This window comes from Camelus bactrianus, chromosome 32, assembly GCF_048773025.1.
Source record: "Camelus bactrianus isolate YW-2024 breed Bactrian camel chromosome 32, ASM4877302v1, whole genome shotgun sequence".
Taxonomy (NCBI): Eukaryota; Metazoa; Chordata; class Mammalia; order Artiodactyla; family Camelidae; genus Camelus; species Camelus bactrianus.
This window is the reverse complement of record NC_133570.1, coordinates 12,416,772-12,428,794: the sequence shown is the minus strand read 5'-3', so window position 1 is coordinate 12,428,794 and position 12,023 is coordinate 12,416,772. Positions and strand designations below refer to the sequence as shown.

The following is a 12,023-nucleotide window of genomic DNA, read 5'->3' as shown; positions in this document are numbered from 1 at the left end:
AGCAGAAGAGGTCATACTAATGTGGAAGAACGGAAGGCTTAAAACCTCTATAAAATGCTCTAGTGCACACTCACCTGAAGCAGATATGCATTACTGCCAAATGAGCAATCCTAATAAAGTCATTAAGATCTAAAGCAATCCTGCAATCCTTTTTTGTTTTGTAACTTATGTTGAAAGCTTCATTCAAGAGAATGGCCAACTTTAAAACTGCTTTGACAAGTTTTCTGTCAGGGTAATCATGATTTAATATTATTAACACATTCATGGACCAGGCACTGTTCAGAAATTACTGTATCCAAGAGTCTCCTTTAGTGGTTTAATTAACACCATCATCTGACACATTGGCATCTTCTCACTTCTTTGTAGCAACACATAAGTTCACAACTTCATGTGTACTCACACACACAGTGATGTTCTATTATGAAATATTTTTGAAATTTAACTTGGCATCTGATTAACAAACACTTTCATATGCTTATAACATGCCTATCACAGTTCTAAATACTTTATAAATACTAATTTCACTGAATCTTGTCAAATAAAAGATACCGTAAGCATAAGGTACAAAAAACTTAGTGTGTCTGTACTTTAGCAAAAGATATGTGGCACCTGCTCTTAGACAGGCATGATTCTAATTTTTCAAAAGTAACAGGAATTTATGTACTGAATATATAAAATTATCTAAATGGCTTTTAGACATTGTTAGACATTATCAGTATGTATCAAAATTTTACTATTACAATGAATGCAGTGTCAAATATAACATGAGAGACATGATTCATTAAATGTCTTTTGATTCAGAAACTGTCAAGCTAAACATTTTTATACTGTTTTCAGGAACTGCTCCCCGCCCCCTCAAGAGATGTGCTTTCTTTTTGTAAAGTTCATCTTCTGAACAATCACTATCCCCTGATGAGCAATACTTTTAAACTCAAGCACATAAATGGGGAAAAAAACAGCTGATGGGATTTTAAGATGTATGTGGTAAAGCTGGTAGAGGGAATCTTTTAAATCTAATGAAATATAAAGCTAAGATGAGAAAGCAATGTACTTCTACAGACACATGCCAATTTAATTCTTTTCTTCATCCTCCAACTATTTGCAAATGTTCTCTGAGACCTCCTTTGAAGATATTTGTTCTTTAAAATTTAGTCATAAAAACGAGAAACCATCTGAATACTCGTATGATAAAAACAATCTTCCTATCCTTCTCACCTCGTATACAGCACTCAAGTCCCTGAAAAATGTTTTGGCTCCTTCGAGCAAGGCCTCATTTTCTGGACACACCACAATATAGGCAACATCACGGTGGCCTCCATATGGGTCCAACAACAGCCTCTCCCAAAACGGCAAGGAGAACGGCGAGATGGTGAGGAAGTCCTTGTCGTAGCCGACCAGCAGGGTGGGGATGGGCAACGGCTCAGGGGATTCTTCTGAACCTGAAACAAAACTGCAGTTTAGGAAGCTGCTCAAAAGGCTGTCTCCCACAACCTGGACAGTGTGGAGTTTCCTGGCGCATTAGTCTTAATTATGGCATCAGAAATTTTATTGTAGGTTGACGTGACACTTTTCTTTAAATCCTCTGATTAAATGGCCTCTGATGAAGAAACTTAATTAAATGAGTCAGAACGTGCTTATAAAGTTTCAACAAAATCAGAGGGCAGACTAGAGTAAGTTAAAGTTAGTTTTCCAAACAGTACTATGTCCTTTTTTTAAGATCAGCATTATAATCCTAACTATGAAGAAGCTGACAGAACTGATTCAGAAGTTCATCCAGACAAAAACGCAGTGAGGACTGGAAGGGCGAGGAGACTCTAACGATGACTCTATTTAGGGATTGTTTGTGACCGTGACTGTGCCAAGGATGTTTAGAAACCTTATCTCCAAAACTGACTATCAGAAAACAGAGATTATAAAACTTAATAGTCATGAGGAAAAAGATGCTGTTTTGTCAGGGAAGCAAGGACTTGACAGTAACTAAGCTGCTTTTCATGAACAAAAAACCGGAAGGAATTTTAACAGGGAAAAGATACTACCATAGGTTCCCCGTCCTGCCATTTTGTGGAACTGCTGCCAGGTGAGTGGCCCCTGTACATGCTGGATGTTCTCCCAGGTCCTGCCCGTGCGCTTCTTCTGGATGGCGTCCTGGAGAAAGGGCTGCAGGGACAACAGCATACGGACCACATCTTGGGAGGAGAGCATGCTGATGTCCAGCACTGGAAGAAGAGAAATGAAATGAAAAGGACCAGAAATCATAAAGGGGGCTGGCATTCCCCTCTTTCCTGCCGTCATTTTGGACCACAGTTATAGTCCATGACAAAGACATCACTGACAGCAGAGTCTATTTATAGTAGATTCTAAAATACTTGACTTAGGCATCAAGAAGGAAGATATTCTTCTCCTAAAGTGGAGAAAATATAAGTTCTTACTGGAAGTAATAAAAGAAGTTAACTATTGGATTGCCTAAAAGTGGAAAGGTAGATAGGTCTGAGTTTTGGGAACCATACAAACCTGTTTCCAAAGTTGCTAATAAGAAAAGAGAGCTGTAAAAATTTCTTAATTATTGTTTCTTACTTTAAGTTTGTTAATTTGTTTATTTACAAATATCAGTGTTCTGATTATATGATGAAAAGGAACTTAATGGAAACTTTAAAAAACTTTCAAAAATGCTCTTAATGTAAAATATTTTCACAAAATACAAGATGCATAAAGAGAGAGACAACCTTCTGCACAGGCAGAAGCCCATGAAAACACGGCAGAGGCAACATCTGTACAGAGAGGAAGGTAGGGGATTCGTCGTTTCAGAACATATATTCTTCCTGCTAGCAGGAGGGGCCCTCACTCTAGAATCTGAAGAGTCTGAAACTCTACCCTAAACTGCACATGCATGCACGAACATATGTGTATTTCTCCCCGGGGAGAAAGTCCATAGTCCTCATCAAATTCTCAAAAAGATCTGAAGAAGGATCTAATTAGGTAGGAGGCGATCAGCTATGAATCTGCACAGCTAGCTTCCTAAAGACCTTTCCTTCCTCTTACTTTTCTAGCTGATTAGGAAAGGGGCACGGATGGAAATCTATGACTTATCTACCAACTAAATCTGAAACATACGGGGCTCAAGGGGGCTCAGATGAGTCCCTAAATTAAACGCAGGTTGCAAATTGATGGCCCACAGAGGTTTTGTTTTTAATTTGGAATGTACCTCTCCAGGAAATTTCATATACAAATCTGAATTTCCAGCTTCTCTTGAAAAACTGGAAGGCTGCCTGACAACCCTGGGGCCGAGAGCATACTCCTGCGCGAACACCGCCTGCTGGAGCCGAGGAGCAGCTGCCGCCTTCAGACAGTTCTGGACGGCGCCCGCTCCGCAGCCTGCCTGAGACTGAAGCAGCATTAATCGCCTCCATCTTCAAGCCTGTGCTTCTTGTTTCGTTACAGTAAAGAAAAAAGTAAAGCACTTCTCGTACCTATGGCTCTAACAAAAGTAGGAAAATGACAGACCAAGAGAACCACAGGTTAGAGAAAAATAAAAGCACACATAATTCTTTGTGAACTCTATTCTTGTGCATACAAAACAAAGTATGTTGCTAAAGGACACAATTTAGGACATAGCTCTTCGCAAACCTGGCTCTGCACATTATTCATTTACGTGATGTGTACTTTTACGAATTTGAATTTGGTATCCCTAGCTCCCCTGCAATAAAATGTGCTATTCCTCATATCCAAAGATGGCACTACTGAGCCACCCACACAATCTGTTTTTCTCTCTGAAGGCCACTATCTAGTAAAAGGAACCACCTGAGATAATCACCCACAATTCTTCAGGGGAAAGACAGCACTTTCTTTAATTCATAAATTCAAGCAGCAGACTAATTAAAGGCCTGCTAAGCATAAGGCACTGAGCTCAAACTCAAGCAGTTATAAAAATGAATACGCCCTTGATATCCTTCCTCAAGAGCCTCCACCTCCAAGAAGCCTCCCCGCCTGGCCTCTGCAGAGAACACTGCTACTCCCTGCTCCACTGACCCCTGTCCTCTGGACATACTTTTAGTATTCCAGATTCCAAACTACGTGTATTTAAGAAGCTTACGGACCCTTCCCCTCTGCAGCACTGAGGACTATTCAAAAGCAGGGTCCATGTTTCACTCATGGAACCCCTCCAGCCTGGCCTCTGTGCCCACCGTTCCACAGAAACAGCTCTCACTATGGTCAGAAGACGTGCTTAATCCTTATCTTAAAAGCTCGGCTGCCTCTGAAGGCCTGATGACCACTCTCTCTTTCGTGAAACCTGGTTACATCGCAGAACTCACCAAGCCCTGTTCCAGGCCCTCCTCCTGCTCTGTGCTTTCTCCTGCTCAGCGAGCTCTCCTCCTCCTCAGTGCCCCTGACCTGAGATACTGTCCGCATGCCGTCTACTCCTTTTCCCCTGAGCCCCAGGCTGTGAAGTCCTAAGTGTCGACCTGACGCCTCTACCTGGATGTCTCAAAAGAGATCTTTAAAACTTCCAAAACTCAATTTATGGCCTTTCTCCCCAGACCTGGTCTTCCTCTAATACGCTTATCTTTGAATGACACCACTGTCGGTCCAGGTATGCAAATCACAAACTGGGACTCTTCCTTAATATCTGGCTCTCCCTGATTCCCAGACTTCAACTCATTACCAAGTCCTGCAGTAATACTGCCCAAACATCTCTTAAATGTTTCCACTTCTTTTCCATCGTCTTTGCTCAGACACTAAGCCAGCCTGTTGCTTCTTATTTCGTCTACTGCAACACCTTCTGTCTCCTCAAGTCCATTCCTGCCATTTTCTAATCCACAGCCCACATTATGGTCAGAGTACATTTTCTTCTTTTTTAACTACACAAAGCTGATGTCAGCCTCTTCAGAAAACCCATCAATGACCTACATGAGGAAGACCCCATCCTCAGCATGTCTCAAAAGGCTCTTCACAGCCTAGTCTTGCTGGCCTCTAAGCCTCTGTGAGCTCTCTGAAGGGCCTGTGCTCTACATAATTCTGGGCCTTCACACTTTCCACTCCTGCATGGGACACAGTTCTTCATGACCCTCCCCCCTTTCCCAGTTAACCTGCACTCACTGTTGCAATCTCAACGTTATTACTTCTTCAGAGTGTCTCTTTACCTCCAGCCTAGGGTGGCCCTCCTACTCCATGGTTTCATCACTTATAATGGTTTGTAATAATATGCTTATTTGTGTAATTTTTGATTCATATCCATTTTCCATAATAGATTAGAAAGTCCCTGAGGGCTGGTACCTTGTCTCTTTCAGTCACTATTTTATTCCCCAGGATACCTCACGGCACAGATAGCGAATGAGTAAGGAAAGGGAAGCTTGGCACTCTTATAGCTCAAGTTTTTAAGACAGTGACATGCCCCAGTAACCACAGCACAAAGTAAAATGTGATCAGTTACCAGAGACACAAAATACTGGGAAACCAGAGGAAGGAGAAAATACTCTGTAAATGGGCAGAAGGCACCATGGGAGAAGCATCACGGAAACTTGACCCAGAAGAACGGGCAGGCTTGAACGTGAAAAGGTGTGCAAAGTATCAGTTTGCATATTCTAGGTGACCTGATACTCAGCAGTCACAGGCTTCCAGTATGAGCTGCTTATGTGAATTAATAATACAAGAGAAAATTTTCATAAAATAATTAGTCTTCTCCAAAGATGTTTCAATATGAAACATTTCCCCATCCTTAAATTTAGGGTGATAACAAGATGGCTCTTAGTTTAGCTCTGTCTTTTTTTTAAAGAAATGAAATTTAAAATTTTGTCATGTTACAAAGCAAAGAAAGTCTGCAAGTTATCCTTGCACCATGATAACTTTCAAAGTACATCTGCCTTCTGGGAAACCTACCGTTGCTATGAGGCCAGGAGTGCACAGTGGCACTTCTCACCAGAGCTTCATCCACTTTGCCGCCTGTGGGATTATCCACGTACTGCCGGCCCTGCTCCAAGGCATTAAAGCATTCCGTCCAGTAATCATTATTATCTGCTTGCACCCGGTCGTAACTCCAGCTCATGCAGGGAAGAGTTTGGCGATTGTTAGAGGAAATGTAGTCCAGGAAGCTCAGTGAAGCAAAAGGTTGTGTATGCTGATTCTGCAGGAGGAGGAGAAGGCTTATTGGTGGCTCCTGGGATTTTCTGGCTCCTTCCATCTGAGGAAGGAAGGTGGTCTGACACATCATTAAGCGCCTCTCCGCAGCCTGACCAATGTCAGAATTCTTCCCAAAAATATCCAACTCATCTTCCAGGAAAAGTCCCGAATTGTAGCCAAGTTTGCGATTCATGATCGCACTAAACCCACAGGTACAGCGGTACTGGTCCTCGTTGGAAGAATCAGGGATGTAAAGCCCGACATCCGCCCCTTTGATGTTCATGTTGCAGGCGCAGATGCAACAGCTGTCAAAGTTTCTGTCTTTAAAGATATTCATCACAGAATCGGAGAGAATCAGGGTGACATAGAGACTGTGGGCTTCAGGGATTGGCTGCATGGTGGCAGGCTCCACAGAGTTAAGGGGCCGTGTGGTAGAAGGGGTAGAGGCTGGTGACCCCTGATCGGTGCTGTCATATTTAACAGACCCTTGACCACTGGCAGTGCCCCCACCTCTGGGAGTTCTTGGGGTCCTGGGGGTCCGTGGTGTGGGGACAGAGAAGCGAGGGGTTGCTGGAGATGGCAGAACTCCTGCTCCGCTGTTGCTGGCTGGGGCAGCACTGTTCAGTGTCACCGGGGTGTTCATCTGTGGTGTGTTCAGATAGTCTGGATCAGCTAGGCTCCCGACACTAGGCACGTTACTGCAACAGACAGACGGCACCAAGTGAGACCAGGCAGCAGGACACAGGTGCTGGCAAACACACAAAATCACCCAAACCTGACCGGTGCATTTCTTATTTATGCTTGCTGTCACTGGCATATTCAGTTTTCTCTTAAAAAAAAGATGAAAAGTGGTCAGTGCAGTGTGTGGAAAATCAAGAAGCCAGCTATGAAGAGGAACTCACTACAGCAATGTCCCTCTGCTTATTCCACATTTAAGCAACTCTCAATCTTTTGAGGGAAGTTTTACTATTTTTACAAGAAAATATGACTCTGGGTTTGGACACTGTAAGTTTGAAAACCTGTAACTACTAAACAGAACTTTAACACTTGAGTTCAGATGCCAAATTAGCTAGAAGACCATAGGATGAAATTTCGATCTAATTTGCAATTACATTTTTGTCATTTTTTGAAATTGAAAGTCTGCCAGTGTACTTGTTCTCTGAGGCTATAATCTATATAGGATTCTAAAATAGTTATACTCAAATGCACATGAAAATTTAACATTCTTCTAATTTTCAAAATGCAGTCCTATCTAGACTTACTAGCATTTTTAAAGTAATGAGTGACCATGAGGGGATTCTATTTTAGGAAACTCATTGGCCAGTACTATACCCACAATTAACACAAATATTACACATGCTGCTAAGAGGCCTTAGTATTAATTAGGCAGTTGCACAGAAGTACACCCTGCATCATAGTTGCCAGACTTCTAACAGATTTCTGTAGGGTGGTAGGCAATTCTAGTTCTTTTTTTGTTTGTTTTTCAACATGCTATAAATTATATAGCACGGTAATTTTTAGATTGATCACACTGTGCTGTTTTCTCATAAGCAGTGACTTCTATTTTGTTTTTTTGGGGGAGAGGTAATTAGAGTTTTTTTTTTAGTGGAGGTACTAGGGACTGAACCCAGGATCTCATGCATGTTAAACACGTGCTCTGCCACTGAGCTATATACCCCTACTTCCCCATCATAAGCAGTGACTTCTTGGAATAGCCACATAGAAAACAAAATAGTATCTGCAATGTTCTGCCTTTACATTATTATTATTATTATAAAATTTTCTTGATACACATTCTTAAATGTACATGTAAAACATCATGAGACCATTCTTTCCAATTAGAAGGCAACAAAAGAAACAGATTTTTAATGCTTAAAATTCTTCTGAAATCTACTAATGTTGTGCTTAAACTAATGTTCTTCCAGTAAGCTACATATTCATTCACTTACAATTTAAAAGAATGTCATAAAGTAATGGCTTTTCAAATCATTTTCCTGTAATTTTAATTAGCTATGCCTAAACTATCAACCTGAAAATCCAAATCAGGCACTGTGAAAAAATGTTAAATCTGAGGCACAGTGATATCTTTGAGTACAGATAACAAATGACCCAGAAACTCTGATTAGCAATCACTGATATCTCAGAGACCAAAATACTAAGTATGTAATAATGATCTTTACTCTAATTGGATTCCTTTCAAATCTTCCTGTTCAACAAAACCCAAAAACTATTATGCAGTTCAGATCAGAAAAGGAACTATGGTGATTAACTGAAAACCTAAATAATTAAATTGCTCCCTAGGCAGTAAAAATGGTTTATCTTGTATAGTTAACTTGATTTTTTCCATTCAATAAAAGTGAAGTGAGGACCAATCCCAGGTTAGATGCTGGATATGCAACAGTGAAAAAGAGGAAGAAAAGTTAGCTCACAGCAAACATGCCAGGACTCGCAGTGCTAGTGTGCTGTGACAAAGCCAGGGGCCAGGGCGAGGGAGACCACAGCAAGAGGATTTCTAGAACCGTGCTGTCCAGGGAGGTAGCCACCAGCCCCATGTGCTGAATTTAAATTAACCTAAAAAAACCTAAAACTGCAGTCCTGGTCTCAACTAGGCACATTTCAAGTGGCACACAGCTACAACCTGGGGTAGCAGAGGTCACACTGGAAGATGCAGACACATCCCAGCAGGTTCTACTGACAGTGCCAGTGTAGAATACCAGTAATTGAGGGGCAGTGATAGCAAACGATAGATTTAATAGATCCAAACAATGATCTAAATTACCTGTTACTGATACTATCATATGGCAAAGGTTACAGGTCACTTTTTTGAGGATCTTGTGTGTGCGGGAGATTGAGCTCTGGGAAGGTTCTGAAGCGGCTGCACCGTTTGCTGGTGGCGTGCTAACCCCTGCCTGGCTGTGCTGCACCTGTAAGCCAGGGCACCACCGGCGCAGAGATACGCCAAGCCCTCCCGTCCAGGGCGCTTCCGCGCACACGCGTTCCTGCTGCTGGTGAGCTGTGAGTCCCACCTAATTCCACAGGCATTAGTCCTCAGAGCCTTTCACAGTCTTGCATGGGAGGTGGGGCGACACAGCCCGTTTTAAAGACGGGAAGACCCATAAGGTCACAGAGACTAAACAAAAAAGGCAGGTATGACTCTATAGCTGAACGTCCCCAAGTCTAAGGTTCTTTTCAACCATTTCTGTCAGTTTTCATTCCAATATGGACTTCACATACCCAAGCATAAACCCTGTTTATAATATTCAAGTTGATTTCGTCGAGATGATTTTTATATGAGGTCACAGAGAAGTAGCTACAGACTGGGTCTGGATCACAAACTTGTCTTAGCTCCTAAAATGTAACTCTGGATTAACTATCAACATTTTAAAAGAAAATTTACATTAAAAGCCCGATGTCAGCCTCCCACACTCCTGTCTGAACAATCACCGCGGCTGAGCAGCAAAGGCCCCTTTAAATGGGCGTATGCGACAGCTCATCAGTGACCCTGCCCACCCCACTGTCCCTCACAGTGACCCTGAGCATCAGCAGTGCCAAGTCTTTTGTTCTGTCCCGTCCATTTCATCCACAAATTGCTTACCTGGTCCTGATAGAAACTTGAGTTTGTGGTCTTCCATTTTATAGAATTTAATTATTTTATTAAGAAATTATTAATCAAAGGGGAGACAGATTCTACATCGATGAAATAAGAACTTTTTGGGGGACAGTATGAAATACGTCCAAGCTACGAAAATACATCCTTTTCCTTCCCCTGCATCACAGCACCATTCTGTGCTGCTTTCTTACGTGGTGTGGGGTCAGTAACAGAGACACTATCATGTGAATACTTAATTTTAGAAGTATTTACCACCATCACCCCCAAAATATTACCCACTCCAATCTAGTGCTTGATTTGGGGACAATGATTTGACATTTAATGAGCACGAACACCATGGTTCTCTATACAAATAACGCCCTTACTTCTTCCACGTACATAAAATTCAGTTTAGAAAAATCATGACATTTTCAACACACAAAAATAAGCACAAAAACATGAATGACCAATAAAGGAAAGTTCCAAATGTGATGCTACTGTCATCATTTAACATGAATATTTAGTTAAGATAAAAGTCATTTTAACATGGCAGGTGACTAGACACAACCCAGCACGTACTTGTAGCCGTCTCTAACGAAAGTGGCTGCAGGGGGCATGGGCAGTTGTTCGATTTTAGGAGGGATTGCCCACGAAGGCCGAAACAGACAGGCATCAGGAATCTTCAGAGGTAGCAGGCATTGGCTCGGCAACATCTTTAGTGGAGCAAACATGGAGGATCCCACGAAGGGTTGAAAAGTTGGAACTTTGTGCACATATGAAAAGTCCTGTGATGACAAAATGTAATTCAATATACCTCTTGTCCGATCAACAGAAAAATGCCAATGCCAAAATTTTAAACTAATCAAGACAATGTACCGAACATACCGAGTGGCCCACCTCATGATCTAGTTCAGAGAACTCTCAGTAAGTTATGTGTATATGGTGTACTGATAAAGACGCATATATCTGCCTGGAAACCACCCTGTCTCTGTATAATTAATATACTGGCAATTACCTTTATCTCCTCTGGCTTGGGACTTCCTAATCCGTCTTCCACTTCCATTTTGAATTCAGTGAGCTGTGCTGAAACCATGCTGACCATAGGGCTCTCCATCATGCCTAATGCTGTCACTGTCTCTGAACTGATTCCGTCTTTATAATTCATCACAGGAGAAAATGCAGGATGCTGTTCCAAAGAAGGAGGGGTGGGGAACATCCTTTGCAGGTCTGCAACTGCTAAAAAAAATAAAAATAAAAATAAAAAATTTCTTTTAACAGGCCCGACTTCTTTTAAAAAAAAAACACCCCAAAACCCCAGTTCATAGCCAGGTACCTGATTTGGCATCAGAAATAAGTTAACTGAATGGTTGGTCATATCAGTTACATAATAGAATATTAATAATGGAAGTCTCGAGAAGAAGGCCATCGGCAGAAAATTACTCTTTCTGGAACTTTATCACTATCTTCTTGATGCTTTATAATTTGGCTTCACATTAATTAAGTGAATAAAGTCCACATAAGATACTTTTTTTTTCTTTCAACAACTGATTTCCCTGGAAAAATCTAAGGAGATGAACTAAGTAGAAGCTGGAAGCAATTTGATGAAATAATCACTTTATTAAAATAAACTTCTATCCCTGCTTACAAGTATGTATGAAATATTTCAGAATTATGTAACAAATGCTACACAGAAAATTTTAATGGAAAACCCATTAGGCATTTTATATCACAGAAAACAAGAATTGTTCAGAGTCAGAATGCTGGTTTACATGTAGTAGGATTACTCAGCTAGTTTGATAAATCCACTATACTCACTACTTTTTTGGGAAACAGTCCCATACTCTTTTCAAATTGATATTAAAACGAAACTTCATTGTTAGGATTAATAATCCTATCCAAAACCAGAAGACAATTTAGTGAAAATCAACTGAGGAAAAAAGGTATCTTTTAAGAAATACTCAGAATAGTGATTCTCAACCTTTAAAACAAACACTGTTACATACCTGAGGTTAACCATCATCAACAGGGCTCATTAAGGCACTAATTCTCACAGCAGGAACGGACAGAGTGAAATGCAAGCTGTGACTGTGATTAGGGAACCTGGCCACTAGGAGGTGTCCTGTACAGCAAATTTATTTAAACATTTGGAGCCCAAGTTTAAATCAGTGATTTGGAATCACATCCCTTGTCTCAATTTCCAACTATATTGCTCTTTCTAGCAACTTCAACATTTAAAAAGGTAAACAGTAACCACTAAATGGACTAAGATACGATTTCCAGCTCTGAATCAGAACTCAACAGAGTGCAAGTGCGTCCTGCT

General features: G+C 41.2%; 1 protein-coding gene across 2 annotated transcripts in view; it reads right to left on the bottom strand.

Moving 5' to 3' along the window:
- The window catches only part of MED13L (mediator complex subunit 13L), a 253,953-nt gene that overhangs the window by 22,588 nt on the left and 219,342 nt on the right, over positions 1-12,023 (bottom strand). Inside the window, exons 15-19 of one of the 2 annotated variants that reach the window (XM_074356208.1) lie at positions 10,719-10,939; positions 10,283-10,488; positions 5,875-6,812; positions 2,037-2,216; positions 1,216-1,439 (exon numbers count right to left, since the gene is read on the bottom strand). In XM_074356208.1, the coding sequence (XP_074212309.1) occupies positions 1,216-1,439; positions 2,037-2,216; positions 5,875-6,812; positions 10,283-10,488; positions 10,719-10,939 (1,769 nt within the window). The remainder of the gene's footprint in view (positions 1-1,215; positions 1,440-2,036; positions 2,217-5,874; positions 6,813-10,282; positions 10,489-10,718; positions 10,940-12,023) is intronic. The other variant, XM_074356209.1, reaches the window with a different exon arrangement.